Source organism: Apium graveolens, chromosome 7 (genome assembly GCF_009905375.1).
Source record: "Apium graveolens cultivar Ventura chromosome 7, ASM990537v1, whole genome shotgun sequence".
Taxonomy (NCBI): domain Eukaryota; kingdom Viridiplantae; phylum Streptophyta; class Magnoliopsida; order Apiales; family Apiaceae; genus Apium; species Apium graveolens.
In genome coordinates this window covers 223645151-223663856 of record NC_133653.1, presented here as the reverse complement: position 1 = coordinate 223663856, position 18706 = coordinate 223645151, and the positions used below count along the sequence as shown (strand labels likewise).

Here is an 18706-nt window from a genome sequence, read left to right as displayed (position 1 = left end):
ACTGGGGGGGCAAGAAAAGCGCAACTCCTGACAAGGACAACCACTTTAGCCCTGATTCGCCGAACTCGCGCAATCCGGACTGGGGGGCACGAAAAGCTCATCTCCTGACAAGGACAACCACCTTAGTCCTGATTCGCCGAACTCTACGCAATCCGGACTAGGGGGCAAGAAAAGCGCAACTCCTGACAAGGACAACCACCTTAGCCCTCATTCGCCGAACTCGCGCAATCCGGACTGGGGGGCACGAAAAGCTCATCTCCTGAAAAGGACAACCACCTTAGTCCTGATTCGCCGAACTCTGCGCAATCCGGACTGGGGGGCAAGAAAAGCCCAAATTCTTCTAACACAACAATCAAAAGCTCACATTCTACAGACAAACACAAATTCACTCCCCCATCCAGAAAATCCGCATAAGGGAGTGGGGGGCACATGATAGTACATATAGCTCCTGGTAGGATTACTCCTAAGCTCCTAACTCATACAGCTCCTGGAAGGACTACTCCTAAGCTCCTAACTCCATACAGCTACTGGAAGGACTACTCCTAAACTCCTAACCCCATACAGCTCCTGGAAGGACTACTCCTAAGCTCCTAACTCCATGCAGCTCCTGGGAGGGCTACTCCTAGGCCCCTGACTCCACGCAGCTCTAGGAAGGAGTAGTCCCGCACACTACCACTCCTAACTAGCTCAGTCCCGCAAGCATAACCCTGATAAATCTCAGCACGTGAGACGTTGGCCTAGACACGTGACGGGGACAAGTGTCACACATCAATCATGGGAATAATCAGGGCACGTGTCAGAGGATCCTTAGAACATTCCTCGGCCAGTTTCGCGCTGACACGTATAAAGTATCCACTCCAGCCAGGTGTCCTCCGCTCCCAGAACCAATGGCTATGATCTAAAGGTACCAACCCCAAAACCCTACCCTTGGGCTATAAATGGCCCAAGAAAGTGAGGTTTTGGGGTTAATCATTCTTTCATCACGCACAGCCACCTTGCATTCGTATTTATCTTCATCTTCCCAAAAAATTAGTTCTTACTCTCACGCCGGAGGCGCCGCGGGACTCCAACCCCGCTTCCGGCGTTGTTTTGTAGGAACTCAACCACAGCTATACCTCTACAGCGGCGAAGAATTCAGGACGACGTCGAAGGAGCAGCCCCGCCACCAGGAGTTATCATTGAGTATTTTCAATATAGACAATTTTAGAATTTGTCGATTTGGTAATTTTCAGCTGGCGGGGGGCTCCGATCTAGGTTAGCTCCTCAGCCACTCATTCAATCATGCCTATATACATCTGAAAAACTCCAAGGTTGATATACACAAAAACTCGATTTATGAACACATTAACATTAAAAACATACAAAACCCTGCCAAGAAACCGAGCAACTCTAAAGAAATACGCAAGGACCAGATTTTTACGTCAGGAACTTGTTTCACTAGATCCATTCACATCAACTAAGTGCACAAGGCTTGACGTTCAAAATCCGTAAGATAAAATAAAAAGTGGGTGTGATTTTTATATTTTCTCTAATATAAAAGTTTAAATAATTATAATTTTATTAAAGAAAATTTAAATCATATATCTAATATATATATAAATTTTACGAATTATTATTCAACTTCATTTATAATTGGACTCAACTTCTTTCTTACCTATTTTGCAGGGAATCAAATAAAATTAAATTTAATAATTCAAATTATAATATAATAATATAAATTGTAGATTAAGAAAAAACTTTAAAAAAATATTAAAAAAACAATACTAACATTACTATAAGCGAAACATGGTTTCGTTTGGTCTGTATTAAAAAAGTATGCTAACACTTTCCAAAATAAAATTTAAATAAATATAATTTTATTAAAAAAATGATATCATGTATCTAATATAATTACAAACTCTATGAATTATTATCGAACTTAATTTCTAATTGCATTTAACTTTTTTTCTAACTCTTTTGCAAGAAATCAAATATTTTCAAAATTAATTTTAGAAATTCAAATTATAATATAAAAATATAATTAATAAATCAAAATAAATAAATTAAGCAAACAGTATTTAAGATAAATAATACCAAATCATCTCAGACTCCCCCTATGGGCTCTACACGTGGGCAACCAAGTGTCTTAGACTGTAATAGGAATAGGACATTTTAAGATTTTTACGATAAAAAGTTTGAATCTGATACATACAAAATAATAAGTACATATTTTAATTTCATTAATCTCAATAATATATAATTATTATTTTTATAATTTATTTATATAAAATAATAAAATTATAAATTATATAGTTCAAAAAAAAAATTATAAATTATAAATGTTATAACATGTTCGCTAGTAAATTGAAAATATAAATATGAAAAGGTACAAATTGAAAAAGTAGCCCAACAAGATACGACGCCTAAACTAATAATGGACGTCGGAAAACATCAAGATTTCGGCACCTTGCCGGATAAAATAATCCAATTAGCTGCCGGAGAATCTCACACTCTCGCGCTTACAGGTAAATACCCATTTTACTACTTTAAAAACCCATCACAATTCTATACATAGATACAAACATCACACACATTTATGTGTAATATGTAACATTTTTAAGTGAAAATTATTATATTATGTTGTAATATGTTTTTAAAACAGGTGATGGGAGTGTGTATTCTTGGGGGAGAGGGATGTTTGGTAGGCTTGGCACTGGTAGTGAGGCTGATGAGCTTATCCCAACTCGAGTCAAATTTGAATTGGACGAGAACGGAGGAGAGATTGATCAGGTCAAGATTGTTGGAATTGCGGCCGGTTCGTATCATAGTTTAGCACTAGCAGGTATAAAGATTACATTTTTCGCAAATTGTCTTCTGTTATGATTCCTTTGTTAGCGTGAATTATTAAATTGTACTGTTTTTGCATTGTCTTATTAGTTTAAGTACTTGTATGATGAGAATAGTGTTATAGATTGAGGATATAATGTTGAATTTTGTGTTATGTTGGAAAGTGTTGGTGATGAATGTTTTCCAAGACAGGTTGAGGTGTCCGGTTTTAGTGATGATAACAATTTCTAACTAAATTTTCAAGTTCTAAATTTTCTAAGTGTTAGTAGTTTCTCTGTTTTTTTACATAAGATTACTCTTGTTGTAGGTATCATTCTTTTTTGCTGTAGAATAGTGGTATTCTTCCACACCTAGACTGCTTCCTCCTTGTTGTAAAATGTTATTCTTCCTGTATTATGGTCAGTTTGTGTGCTGTGCAAATCAACAGTACTTTCACCACGTAGATTGTCATTAAGTCTTGGAAGCTTGACATCTCTACAGATTACAGACATTGCCTCAGGCTGTATAAATTATAGTTGTCCGAAACACATGTCTTTACTTTGCACAATTCCTCATATGATGCTACTGTTCTCACAAAATCTTGCTTGCATGTTGCAGTAAACAATATTATATAGTTGTACCTAATCAAGTTGCCTAGGCCGGTACTATATATGTAATACTAACTAATCCTTCTATAGTCAAAGATGTAACAATTTAATTAGTATGTTTTCTAAACACTTGAGCTTAATGCTTCATCCACTAACCATATTATATAGACGTACACAGAATTACTAATTCAACCTTCCATTTTTCTGTCAACTTTCCAATTCCTAATTTTTCAAAAATCTCGTCTTTTCTTTTACATCCATTATAACCTCTGCTTTTGTCGACTTCTTTCACTGTCACCAAGTCTCGTTCAGGACCAACCATTTTGTTCTAGAAGGAAAGAATGTGAATAAAATGCAATATAATTGTTATGGGATATTGCACACAACTATAAGCTTTTAGCGCAAGTATATTCTTTCCGTCTTAAAAGTAAGGTTGACAAAATTTGACACGATAAACCAGACACGAATCCGACACGGAAAAATAACGAATTTGGGTTGAATTTCCAGTCGGGTTCAGGTAGGGTTAAAATTTACCCGAAAATAATGGGCCAGTTTCGGTTGACCCAAAATACGCGAACCCGACCCAAAAATGTATTATATATGGTAAATTATATAAAATATATAAATTTTCATTAGATATTTGTATACATTTAAGATATATGTACATATAATTTAAATAATATTAATTCATATATCATCTGATAAAGTTAATCTTACTCCAATAGAAACTAATTTAGAATGGAAACTAAAAACCAAATAATTTTTTTTTTTAAATTAATTTGAAATATAACACATATGGTATGCAAATCGATCGTTGAGAGATGTAGAAAAATACAGTGAAGTCGGATTTAAAAAAAAATGACGGTTTGACGGGAAATATCAAATTAAAAATGGAGGGGAAAAGCTGAAATTGGGTGTGGGAGGGTGCAGGATAGTTGGGTGGTATGATTTAGGGGGGACCATTAGATTAGGTAGATCTAATGGCTTAGATTAGTTCTAAGTTTCTATTTTAATTTTAGTTTGTATTTGATCATTCCCCTATATATATATATATAAAAGTTTTTTTACTTATTTACGGGTCAAAATGAGTCATTTTTGGGTTGACCCGGGACTAACAGGTCGGACTCGGATTGACCCAGGAGGGAGTACAACAAACCCAACACAAATCTGACCCATTACCCGATACTCTACCCCTACTAAAAAGTAAAGATCGGATTCATCTTTTGGGATTAATCATGGTAATGCAATTTCACAACAGTGTGTAGCAAGCCTCACCACTTTCTTACCAAGTGAGAACTATACTACTATTCCCTAGAAATTCAAAATTTACTGGTCATTAGTCTTTATTTTTTAAAGTTACCTGGCCATTATCAATTCTGCATAGAGATAAATTACTATCAGCAACTCAGGTACACTATTCTGAGTTTTTAAATTTTGAACTCCAGTAAAGTTCAGAGATGCTCGCAGTTAGTTTGTATTCAGAAATAAAAGATGAAAGATTTTTGACCACCAAACTAAACAAACTTCCCACTCATTATCTCGCACATAGCATCTCATTGCCTTGCCTCAATGGCTTCATCGGACCACAGTAATTTTATTGCATTCGAGAGGGAACTTTGAGATACAATTTAGTTTATCTTCTAGAGTAATATTTTATTTTCATCTTTTTTTGTACTTATATTTTGGTTTTAAAGTTAAGTATTTGATCGACAGTTTCAAATTTGATTGGTATTCTTTTTCCTGACAGAAATTATTTCTCCCTGCTTAATGAGAGATAAAACAACAGTTTGCTTATCTTTGTTTTCTGTTCATAACACCGTCCAAATATTATGCGACTAATACCCTATGCAAATTGGTGTAGTAAATTTAGTCAAGTCACCAATTCTCCTAAGAATTTAAAGTGTTAGGTGGAGGGCTTTCCATGGTCTTATATTATGTTCCAACACTCCCTCCCACTCGAAATTACATTTTTGAGTCAGAAGAATTTTTTCTTGGGATCCATATTTGGGGTCCATCTTTGGGTCAAAAATTAGCCAAGTGTCCACAATTTTAAATTAAGAGAAAGTAGGGGGTCGGAGGCAATCGAATCTGGTGTTGATGCCATGTTAAGTTACCGGTTCTTTTAAAACCCTCAAGGTGGTAGGGGCAGGAGCAGCTCAAGGCGTTAGTAGCAGGAGAAACTTACTCAATTGCATATTTTATTATAAGAAATATGGCCTAGTTGACTAAATCCGATAATTTCCCGGCTCTGAATATATAATACAAAAATTCCAAGTACATGACTGAGCTGAATTTGAAGTAAATATATTAATAGTGCTATTATTTTTTGTTGGTGCATATGATGCCACGTGAAAATTTTTCAGTTCTGATTTTGGGGTTGAATGTAGGATTTCTAATGATATTTCTTTATGTTTATATGTGTGCAGATGATGGATCAGTTTGGAGTTGGGGTTACAACAGTTGTATCCTAAAGCAAATGCCTTTATATTTTAAACATTCTTTAAACTAACCAAACTTGTAGTGGAAAAAGTAAAGAGCAAAACTTCCGGCTTTGTGATCTTCTTGCCTTCCATTGTTATGTTATCTATTCATAATTCACATCCTTGACTTTGTCATAGATGGCCAACTAGGCTATGAAGGAGAGAATTCTTCTCTCCCACATTTGGTAGAAGGGTTCCATGATCTGGAGTCACCTGATTCAGTAACAGATGGGTCGAAAATGAAGACTAAACCAGCATTGAAGGTTTGAAGCAATTCCAGATCAAGCTTAAACCCCAGGTGCTTGGCTTAGTATAACTTTCTCATTATTTGATATGTCATTTCAGATTTTATCCGTCAAAGCTGGAGGAATGATGTCACTTGCTATTGACAGTCTCGGGGCTTTGTGGATGTGGGGCAATTACCCGCAGAACATATTAGGTGGTGAGGCAGAACTCTTACATTCCAGCAGTTCCACCCCTGTACCTGTCCGAGATTTTCGCGGCCACACTGTTGTTAAGGCTGCATGTGGAAATGAGCATGTTGTGGCCCTAGTCAGTGCCTGTGAAACACCCAGTGGTGGTGATCTTATATGTTATTCTTGGGGCGTCAACCGTCAAGGCCAGTTGGGCTTGGGAGATAAAGAGAACAGGTTGAGTCCAGAAATAATTAATACCTTTAACATTGAATCACCCTGGGCAGTTTATGATGTAGCATGTGGGGGGTCTCACACAGCTGTTCTTGCTTATAAAAAGAGCTCAAGTGACAAATCAGAAAGTTTGTGCTTGACGTTTGGCCTTGGGGATAATGGGCAACTGGGCCAAGGAACCACCCAAAGTGCTTTATTTCCTAAACCTGTAAAAGACTTGCCAAACAATGTTTTCCTGATTTCTGTTGACTGTGGCTTATTTCACACCAGTGTGGTTTCATCTGCTGGGGATGTCTGGTCATGGGGAATGGAGAAAGGCTATGGCTTATGCCCCGATGCCACTTTTACCAGCACAGATGCGGGGGATGCTCTTTATCCCCGATTAATTTCATGTACTGAGCTATACGGGCCAAGATTTCCTGAACCCGTTCAAATTGTGTGCGGAGCTGCTCATACTATTCTTGCTGCTGCTGGTGGATATAAACTTTGGTCATGGGGAAGAGGACAGAGTGGCCTTCTTGGAAATGGTAACACAATTAATTGTATGGATCCGAGTACTGTATTGTGGCCACCAGTGGGAAACCATGATAAGGAAGAGATACCAGCCAACGGCGGTGGAGATAAACAGAGCATACTAAAAGATCAAGTTGACACCGAGGATAAAAGACGACTATCTGCAGCACTGGAGGAGATGAAACTCCTTCAAATGAAACTCTCTACAATGGAAAAGTATACAAGCATACTGCATGGTTCAGTTTTTGGAAAACCGTTTCGGGAACAAGATATTCCCATTACATTGCAGAACACAGGTACTTTTGATATTGCAAGAGAATGGGAGAACATGCTGGAGTCATCAGATCATGCAAAACTAGCTCGTTTGGAGACTTTCTACAGAAGCATGCTTGCAGACATCAAAGACAAGCTGATGAAGAAAAGAATAAAGGAAATAATCAAGGAGTGTCTAGATGAAAGAAGATAATTATGCTTAGCTTAAAAAGAAGAAGATAATTATGAATAATGGCTAGCTGATGTGCTCTGAACTTTGTGAACAAGCTGTATAATAATCTTTCTGTATTATGGTTATACTTTTATGTTGACAATCTTAATCCCTTTGGGGGACTGGACTTGTACAAATACAATCCAATCTTGTTTTTTTAGTTACTTCAATGGAATAAAAGAAAAAATAAGAAAACAATGCACAATAAGTCTTTTTTCCCTTTATTGCATGTACATATACTGATATCCAAGTAAATAAACTTTATGCAAGGTATGCAACTACACATTTTTGAATTGGAATCCTAACTACCAACTCCTACAGTTTCAATCAGCTTGTACCATGTCATCCTGATTCCTTACATAAGCTGATAAATTTAAATATTTAATCTGATCTTCCCTATCCCTAGCTGATTTCCACCTTGCCCTACAAATCACACAGCTAATCGACCTTCTCCGGCTACTTTTCTTCCATGCTGTCATGCATTCATCATGTATCAAATTATTACACGTGGCACATGCAATAAGCTTCTCTTGCAATGTCATTTCCTCCAAACAAACAGGACATAACGTCCCATCTTCGATTTTTAAAGATTGTTGATTAGCATTACTACTACTAGTACCACCACATTGTGTTTCTTGGAAAAATAGCTGATGAAATCTTTCGCGAATGCTAGCTCCGGCTATGGCTTTGTTGGACATAGGGGCAGAGAGTAGGCGTTGTAGCTGGCAAGGACGTAGAGTCCTCCGCCACAGACATGCATCGTCTAGGGAGATGTTTAGGACTTGAATGTAGACGAAGAGTATGTGTTTGCATGGAGTGGTACGGTCAGGGCATGAACATGTTGGGGTAGATGATATAGTGACGGTGTACACGTTGGCAGTGGCGCCAAGTATGTAAAAGGTGGCGGAGGAGCGGTGGAGGAGGCGAAGGCCGTGGCGGAGTGCGCGAATTACGCGTTCGGCTAAGGGTTGCGTGGGGCAGAAACGGCGTTGGGGGCGGTTATTGTTGGACGAGGGTGAGTTTGAGCCAACTGACTCCATATATATTCGTTAAGACTTGTGAAAAGTAAGGAGAATATTAGGAACACAAGATGAAATATATGAACAAATGGGTTCATATATAGGAAGCATTAGCAATAGTAGAACATGTTAGATTGTTGAAGGGGTTACGTAGAAGGGATGTACGCAACTAGATAGGATCCTTTGCCAAATTGTGTATGGTACGTGAGGCATTGCGGCTGGGGGAGGTTAAAGTGTTTTCAAGGTGAAAGTTGAAGGAAAGCTAAGGACATTTGTTAAGGACATTTGTTAGGTTATACTGCTTGTTGGCTTTCAAACTGCTAGGTAGTTCATGTTATATATGCTACAATATATTATTCAATCAGTTTCATATTTATCAATTTTAACCTTATTACAATTTTATATTTTTCAATTAATTTTTAATTTTCTTTAAGAAAAACCATTTTTTGGCGAGGGTCTATAAATACGTCGTTCGACTATGTTTTCATGTAAGGATGGGTCTCAGGTTTTTCGACTCTGTTTTTCGACTCGAGTTCGGTGTGTGCTATCCCCACCCGATCTCCGAATACGCACTATTATACTCCCCGATCCCCACCCCTAACAGGGATCCTCGAGAATAATCAGGAATTCTAATATTCTTTTAAATAAATCACATTATAAATATTTTTAATTTATTTTTTTACAAAAATAATTTCATAAATCATGACATATAAATATGTTTTAAATTTAATATCAAATTTTAAATAGCACTTCGAATTGAAATGTATTTATAATAAAATATAGTATTAAAATTATTTTTATTAAATCATATTCTACTATAAAAATTCATATAATCAAAAAAATTAAAATTTAAAAATATATATGCATTATTTTCATTCATAATATTTTGATTAATACAAGTGTAAATTATTATTTATTTATATTAAATATAATAATCGGGGTTTAGGGTCGGGGAACTAGGCGAGGATATTATAATCCCCGCCCCGCCCCGATCCTAGATTTTTTTAATAATTTTTTCCATCCCCGCCCTCGATCTACCAATTTTTTAAATAATTTTTCCAGTTTCCCGTCCTGAACCAGAAAAATTTCCCAAATCTTCGATCCGCTTGTAGCGGGGATAGGATCGGATAGGGGTGGGTGAAATGTCCATCCTACATGTAGGGCTAAGAGCACTTTGATAGAGGCGATTTATGGGCGTCTAGTAGACCTGTAAATTCAGATAATCGGGCCGATTTTGGATCATATCAATTTTGGATCGAATTTATTCTCGGATAATGATATTTTGGAGACCATTCAAATGAGATCCAATGTAATTTTGTTTGTGTCTAATTTGGAAGAAATTTCAGTTAAGATCGTACAATATTTGGTTCGAATATTTACGGATAATAACTTATTCATTTTTTTTCAAATTTGAGACTTAAAAAAAATATCTTTCCATTAAATATAATATTTTTAACATAATATAATGTATTTTCTTACCAAAAATTATGATTAAATAATTATATTATCATAGACATAAAATTATTTTAAGTATGAATTTTACTTATTCCGGTTATTTCGGTTTGGATAATATATTATTAAGTTTTGATCGGTTCTAAGTTCTAATATGATCTAGTATTTCAGACTATTTCGGTTAAATTTTCAGACTGAGATAATTTTCATATTGGTTTAATTTAATTTTCAAATAATGATCATGTTATATTGTAGCATTTTATTTTCATTTTATCCCTGTCACATTTCGCACTAACATAGACTTTCAATATATATTTTTAAATAAGAATTTGTGTTTTTTAATGCCAGGAATTATCAACTTCTATGTAGGGCTGTTAAAAAAATTCGAAAAATCCGATATTCGTTCGAAAAATCCGTATCCGTATCCGAGAAAAAGCAGATATTATCCGTATCCGAGAAAAAACGGATATTATCCGTATCCGAATTCGGGATATTCGAATCTGAAACTAAATACAAATATGATATTTAAATTATATAAATATATAATTATATATAATTTAAAATTTATTTTTTAGTTTATAGTGTGTGTAAATGTATTAAATAATACGTTTATACAAATTTTATATAATTGTACACATACTTTATATATATATATATATATTATTTGTATTTAATCGTAGAAAATGTTCTATAATCATCGTCAAAACGGTAGGGGCAACAAAAAATTCAAAAAATTTGATATTCGTCTGAAATATCCGCATTCATATTCGAAAAAAAACGGATATTATCCGTATCTGAAATAAAGCGGATATTATCCGTATTCGAATCCGATAATTGCGGATGCAGATACGGATAGCCTGTATCTGAATTATCCCTTTGACAGCCCTAGTTATATGGACAACTTAAGCACGGAGGCACCAAACCAAGAATAACATTTCACATAAATTTCGACTCCCGCACCCCAGTTAAGATGCTCTAAAGTATAGACTCTTTTTTTTTGACTAATTTTGGCTTATAGCCTTACAAATGAGTATCTGTTATCAACAATTCTCGGGATGAGCCAGGATCGAACCCAGGATCTGGGACGACAGAGGATAAGCCCTTTACCACTTGAGCTATCCAACCGTGCTCAAGTATAGACTCTTTTTGGTATCCCGTAAAATATGTCACAAAGTTTTTATTTCTAAATTATGGATATTTTCCAGTTTTGTGGTAAGTGCACATATAGATGCACAAAAAAGCTATTGGATTGGATTTTATCCGGATTTTAAAAAGTCCGATTCTTTTAAAAACGGATCGGGCCTGACTTTTTTAAAAATCGGGCCAGACCGGATAGGACTTCCTAAGAAATATAAGACTCGTTTTAGGCCCGCGGGCCGGGCCGGATCGGGCCGAATTATGATTTATCCAGACTTTTTATTTATATATTAAAAATTATTTTAATTTTTTATAACTCGTATTTTTATTAGTTTAAATACCGGAGAAAATAATATCTTAATATATCAGATAGAGTAGTTTATGAATCGAAATAAATAATTACTTTTTAATGTAATATATAAATAATCATATATACCTTAATTGCTTCTAACATTATAATATAATATTTTAAAAATTATAAAAAAATATTGTATATTTTCAAATTTTATATACAAATTCAGTTTCTTAATCGGGTTTTTTAAAATGCCCGGACTTTTATTCGGGTCGAATCGGGCTTTTATCCGAGCATTTTTAGATCCGGATTTTTATCCGGGTTTTGTTAAATCCGGATTTTTATCCGGATTTTTCGGGTTTCGGTGTAGCGACTGAAAATTTCGCGAAGTGATTAATTGAATAAAATATAGTTTTGTACTATAAGTGTGAGATTATGTGAATAAATAAGGGACTAAATGATTTTATGGTTAATTGTCATTGTTGTATAATAATAACTAGGAACGTAAAATAACTCGTTCGAGTTTGATGAGTCAGCTAAGAGATTAAACTGTGTCGTCGGGCCGTCAAGTTAAACGGAACCCATATTAAAAAAGGATTAAAGTGTTTAAGAATGCGAATGTAAAATATATTTGATGATCATTTGTATAATATTTGATGTGTGCATGCTTGAATTCGAAAATTGTCGAATTTTAAATGTTTTAAAAAGGATTTATAAGGATTTTATTGATATTGAAATATTTTTATAAAATTATAGAAATGTGATTAAAGTGTGAGATTTTCTTTTCTACTTTTAAAGGAATCCAAGAGATTTTCTAAAAATAATGGTTGGATTTATTTGGATGATTTGATATTTTAAAATAATTTTATGAAAGGTATTTTCATTAATTGGGATTTAATTATAAAATCCATTACAAATAATTTATTCGCTTAAAAATTCATTTTTAAATAAAGGAGAAGAGCTAATTTTATGCTCTTTATTTTAAAAGTGGGATTGAGTATATTCTCTAGTTTTATAAGAATGTTTTATATTTTATTAAAAGAGATTTATAGATTTGTAAATGGAAAAGAAAAAGAAATTCAAAATTTTAATTTCTAAATTACCATTCTACCCTTGAGTGTATATATAAATACACCCCCCTTTTTCTTTCTTCTTCCCCGGTTGTCTCTCTCACTCTTTTTTTTTCTCTCTCCCTCTCTCGGTACTCTCTCTCTCTCTCTCTCTCTCTCTCTCTCTCATTTCTCATCCGTTTTTTATTCTAAACCCATATATATGTGAGGTTTTGCTTCTTGTATGCATATATGTGGATGCATGTGATTATATTTGAGTTTTTAAAAAACCCCAAGTTGGGTTAGTTGGTTGTATGGTTCGGCTTTTGCAAAATCAAGAGGGGGTTTGATGTTTCTCATGGTTTTGATGATGAATCTCGTTTGCATGCTTGTTTGGTGTCAAAAATGGGTTCAAGGTGGAGCTACGATTGGAAACCCCGAAACGGGGCACCACCAAGCTTTGCCGCCGTTGGCGGTGAGCCTCCGGTGAGCCGACGGGGACGATAATGAGCATGAGTCCGATGATTTACACAAATTTCTGTTTTTAAATTGGTATTCTTGCATGCATATAAAATTTTAGTATGAATATCTTAATTTTAGTTTCAGTTTTGGAAGAAAACGATTTGAATGATTCGTATATAGTTGAAATCGAGTTGAATTTGTGAGAATAGCTTTGCATGTCGAGTTAAATGTTTGCATGTTGATTTTTATAAGTTGTTTTGGTGTTAAGTGGTTTATTGATTAGTTTGGAAATTAATTGGGAATTAAATGAATATGGATTAATATATTGATATATAAGTATGATTAAGTTAAGGTTTTGATTATAAAATACTGATGATATTCGATTTATAGGGAACTATGAATTTGGACCTAAGCATGTTAGTTATTTGATTTTGATTGACAAATTGCATATGGTTAAGTAAGGATTTTAAATGTTGATGCTCGATTCTTGGTTGATTCGAGATTTTTGAGAGTTCGGTTTGAATAGATGGATTAACTCGGTTAAATGAGATTATAGGTTGTAGAATTAAGATCGATTATAGCTTTTGTGATGTGCTAATCGGGATATATATGTTGAGATGAAAATTGCATGTTACGTGTTATGTGTCTAAATGTAATTGCGAATACTTGAGAAGTTAAGGGTAAGCATAAATACGTTTTGATAAGGATGAATTGATAAAATCATGAGATTACGTGATTACTAGTTATATGAGAAAGTGTAGGATAATCAGTGATATAAGAGTATAGATGTATATATGATTATGTGCTATGTGTGTTGCATGTGAATATAGGTTAAGTAATATCGCGATATGGGGTAATTGTTAGACGTTCTGAGAAACGTTGAGTGTTGAGTAAGTTGCTAATTAGAGATTTTGTTTTGGATTGTAGATTCGGATACCGGAGGCATTCAGACTAGTAAAGGGAAGGATATCTTAGGGGGCAGTAGCTCAATAACCGTTAAGTAGGATAGCTATTTGAGGCAAGTAACTCTGCCTTCTTTTGTGATTTGAATATAGATAGGAAATTATTAATGTCATGATACAGTAGTGAATCTTTATAACAAATGTGTAACCCTATTCTTTTTTATTTCGAGAAACCCTGATATTATTTCTTGTGATAACTTGATATCGACTCCTGTTCGACCTTTTATAGTAACCTTATTGATTCATACCATGACTACCTTACTTATATCCTTTGTTATCTTATGATCTCATAAACCCTAAGAGAACCTTGAAGAATCTTCTTACGTATTGTTTTGATTAACCTGAATTCTTCAATAACCCGTGAACCTTGTTCTGTATTGATCTTTGGAGTCATTCTAATTCGGAACTAGTATACTCTGTTGACCATTTGATCAAGATATTTTTATATTGATCCTTGTTTACTTATGATTCGTTCACTCTCCTTGATTTCTTGAATTAAACTTAAGAATGATTTTTGACTTGAATGAGTCCAAATGATTTCATATTCTTGGTAATGATAAAATGAATTTAGACAACTCTTCCTTCTTCCAACACAAAAGTTTTCCAAACGAATTCCTGATGGATTCGACAGATACGTAAGAGATTCGTGGGACTAGTCCAGTCATGTAAGAGGCTAGCTGGGCTAATCCGATATAAGGCTGAAATAATGCCATAGGTACCATAACGACTAGATGGAGGTCGGTACGGGCTGATCACCCGCATTATATTTAATAAGATGAGTATTTCAATCAAGGGTTCCTTATTTTTTAATACAAGAGAAAATATGTATATTCTTTAAGTAGTTGCTTCCTTAAAATGAGATGAGATGTAATGGATCGAATCGTTTCTTCGTTTAAATTGTGGAATCTGAGAACCCTGTTATTTTGCATTGATGTTGATATTGATTCTCGAAGCTTGACTAGATGTTTCCTTTCAATTGAGCAACTCATTAAAATCCTGATAATGATTTGTGATGAATGTCGGCTTTCACTCCATCCTAAGCCTTGATTCTTGAAAGCCCAAATCTTCTTCATAACCTTTACTTAGCTAATCATAGAAGGCTGCCACTAGAATGCCTCAAAGTTGGATATTGAAATTATTGTTGCATTATAGAACTGTTTATATAGTTACTTGTTGAGCTTCTCTGCTCATTTATTTTGTTTTGATCTAACCATGACAGTTAAGAAAGAAGATGGCCAGACTTAGGCGCACCGCTCGCAAGAGCGTTCCTGGCGGTCCCTACCGTGTTGTTGGTTTCCAGATGCCAGAGCAGGTAGCTGTTGTGTGTGTGAGCAAGCGTATTAGTTGGAAGGACTGTTTATGTTGGTTCAGATACAATGGGTTATCTGTCGGTTCCATGTCGGAATCGAATGAATTTGAATTTAATTATATTTTGGGTTGTAATATATTTATAATGGTTGGTAGTTGTAATCTTGTCTAAAACTTAATCCTGATTAGATTCTGTTATTTTTTAATCGAGGTTTATTATATTTATTGTTATTGTCTTAATTTATTGGTGTGTGAGTCCTCATTTCCTAACATCGAGATTGAGGGCGTCACATTCGGGCTGTGCCAGATTTTAAAGAAAAAATGAGGTCCATTTAAGGCCCGCGGGCCGGGCTAACCGGGCCAGACTTTTTTCCGGATCGAACTTTTCAGACTTTTTTCCAAATCGGACCGGATCGAATTTTGGGTTTCGGATTTTTTGAACATATCCATGTACACACTGTATCTCAGTAAATATGCGCGCATAAGAAACCAAATTACAGGGTCCAATAAAGAAGAACAAGTGCATACAAGACAGGCCCAACATTAACAAGGCAAAACAGAAATGGCCCATTATTAAAAACCAATCCAACTTACCAAGCAAAAGTTTTTTCAGTTGTGATAAGGACATAAGGTGATGATCCAAGCATTGAGTGGCCTAGCAATAAACACATAAACACATACTCGTAATATAGTAGTAAGTGTTAGAGAAGGACAGACAGGGGGAGTCGAAGAAAAGGATGTTGGAAAATATAACAGCAAGTGAAGTAGCAGGCTATGGAGTTGGTGCATTTCTGTTATATGCAACTCTCTCTGCTACCAAGATTGATTCTTTCATTTCTACTTCCCAACGCAGGTACACCCAACACCCCCCCCCCACCTTTTTTAATTGCCAACTTCTCGCTAAATATGTTTACGACTACAGGGTTCGTGCTCAAATGAGAACTAGCTAGTTTTAAAATGACCGCGACATGTATAGTTTAAACTGGTGATCTTGAAGCACATCACTGATAATACATTTATGCACGTGAACACTAAAAACCACCGCATAATTAAGTATCTTGAACACAATCTTTTTGTCGTGACCATTCAACTGTTGCTTGTCAATAATTCGATGTTGATTAAGTTGCCGCATGTAGGTTTCCTTCAAATTAGATAGCTTTTGCTCTGTGAAAATAAAATACGGAAGGCGGAAATCAAGAAGTTTAATTTGTTATAGTTATATTGTTGTTGAGGATTTTGGTTCACAGATTAACATAGTTGTAGCATACTTCTTGTTGCTGTATTAAACAAATGGTCTTAATTTGTTTTGTAATGTCTATAGTGATAAGAAAGCTGATCTGTTAGGGGTTTAGTTCCAGTTGAAGTTCCGTGGCTGGACATTATGCAATTTCGCATTTTGTTGGCTAAAATTTCGTGTTGCAATCTGGTGACTCAACATTAGTTCTGCCTTCTATTCTGGTTGATGCTGTCTACTCCCCTAAAATTTTTAGCCCTCAGATTTTTTTCGTTAAAATTTCTAGACGGTGATTTAGACAACTAATAAATTTCTGAATCTCATAGTCACACATCAACCTGTTTTGTGCTCTTGTCACTAAAAAAAAATTATCCTCCAACATTCTTTACCTTTTCAATCTGGACTCCAATGTGTGCTAAGCCTGATATTCACTATCTGCTCCATTTCATCCCATGTCACTAGTCACTAATACCCCATTCGTAAAGTAGTGGAGTAAGACAAGGTAAAACCAAGTACTTAAGAGCTGCAATTAGTATCATAGTATATTTGTCATTTTGGTTGCCTCCTAGTGTGTAATATATAATTGACACCAACGAATGCTCCATCCAATATTATAATTGCCAGTTCCTGAAGTCATCCTAAATGAGAACACATTACCCCAATTATATCCACACGATGCTACTGGCCTTAATCAAAGGCTGACCCAATTATCTACTTGTGATATCACTCGGTACACAAATCAAACTATGAAAATTTAAACATGCTCTCTGAATTCTTCACTGATTGTAGTTCTCAAAGCAGCCAGGACAAGATTAAGTAGAGATCGAATTGTGTGTGGCCTTAACCAAAGATGGAATGGTGTAAATGCAGGTTCTGAATTTTCATTAACATAAACACTCTTTGTTATTCAAATGGGATGTTTTTTAGTACGATCTCGTGTTTAATGCCTTTTGATTTAATATTTTTACCTAGTTTATTAATTAAGCAGATGACACACAGTAGTGTCTGTACTGTATACGGTAATAATTACATTTCGAAAGTGCTCAGAACATGGAAGCTCTGGTACATGGGCTCCTCGTCTATTTGCTTGCTATTACCTGTTTAATCGGAGGGCACCTGGACTCTTTAGGTCGTGTTGACTTGAATAGAATGAAATGAATTTTATACTCATATTTGGGAGATTAGGAAGAAATGTTTACTACCTTTATTCATTCCTTCATTCTTTTCCTTGCAATTTAAAGTACAAGTCTAACCCAATAATTTTGGAAATAATGCTTCATTTTCCCTGCAATCTTTCTCACAGAAAATTTAAACTGCACATTAGTTTTCCATTTCATTCTCTCCAAGTAGACACAACCTTAGACCGTGACATATTAGTTAGGCCAGTTATTCTAGCAAGCACTCAAGTTGCATATAGTTTAAGTATCCATCCAAATCTTGATCAGTGTTTTCCCGAAACTCAAACTTTCAACAGTTCAAGACATAAGGATCTCATAAAAATACAAATTGAATCATTGTTAATAACAGAATAGTTTGTAAGAGAACCACAATAGTGTCGATAAACTCTGCATAATTCTTACATTTCATGAATCATGCTTTTGATATGTGTGCAATGTTCTAAATTCGCAGCTCCCTTGGCATGTGCAAAAGATGTGGCGACCTTAAGTTGATAGCTTGCTCGAAATGCAAGGGACAAGGAATAATCAGGGAAAACATGTTTTTTAACTTCAATGCAATGGATGATCTCTCTCAGTCATATGGGGGTAACTCCAGGAAGGGATCTCTGTCTTGTAAAAATTGCAGAGCTAAAGGACATTTTAGCTGCCCAGAATGCTCAAATGTGTCCCAGTCTTGATACTTATCCTTTCTTTCTCTTAATTCAAAAGTGTGTTGGGCATTAAATGTTCATTGTTCTTTCAAAGATGTTGTCAGGTATACTTGTTATAATTTAGAAGGGTTCCTGGGATTTTCTGAGGTGTGACTAAGAAGCATGTGTAAAAATTTTATTGGTTTTTCAATCATAAAAATTAATGGACCCCATACATTTACATTCTTAATAAAAACACTCCAAATTCACAGAATTTAGCGCTTAAGACAGACCCAATTTAGAAATATTTAAAACTAACATTTAGGATTTTACTTTTTCGTTTTTTCACTCATAACTTAAGCAGTGGTTTGTACACTTGCTAAACGTTTTTATATTGTGCGTCTGTGTGGTTTGATAAAACAGGAGATGAGAGGAGAAGCCACCATT

General features: G+C 35.1%; 3 protein-coding genes across 3 annotated transcripts; 2 read left to right on the top strand and 1 right to left on the bottom strand.

The window, feature by feature from the left end:
• The first annotated feature begins 2363 nt into the window (after positions 1-2363).
• Positions 2364-7735, top strand: LOC141671352 (ultraviolet-B receptor UVR8). The gene is made up of 5 exons (XM_074477561.1): positions 2364-2504; positions 2642-2821; positions 5840-5875; positions 6032-6156; positions 6239-7735. Exons 1-5 carry the CDS (start codon positions 2414-2416, stop codon positions 7517-7519), a joined length of 1713 nt encoding a protein of 570 aa, XP_074333662.1. The 5' UTR covers positions 2364-2413; the 3' UTR covers positions 7520-7735.
• LOC141671353 (uncharacterized) lies at positions 7736-8612 on the bottom strand. Its single transcript, XM_074477562.1, has one exon. It carries the CDS (start codon positions 8575-8577, stop codon positions 7861-7863), a length of 717 nt encoding a protein of 238 aa, XP_074333663.1. The 5' UTR covers positions 8578-8612; the 3' UTR covers positions 7736-7860.
• A 7261-nt stretch (positions 8613-15873) lies between these two features.
• On the top strand, positions 15874-18426 carry LOC141670585 (uncharacterized). The gene is made up of 2 exons (XM_074476519.1): positions 15874-16071; positions 18082-18426. The coding sequence occupies exons 1-2, from the start codon at positions 15956-15958 to the stop codon at positions 18305-18307; spliced, it is 342 nt and encodes a 113-aa protein (XP_074332620.1). The 5' UTR covers positions 15874-15955; the 3' UTR covers positions 18308-18426.
• The last annotated feature ends 280 nt before the right edge of the window (positions 18427-18706 follow it).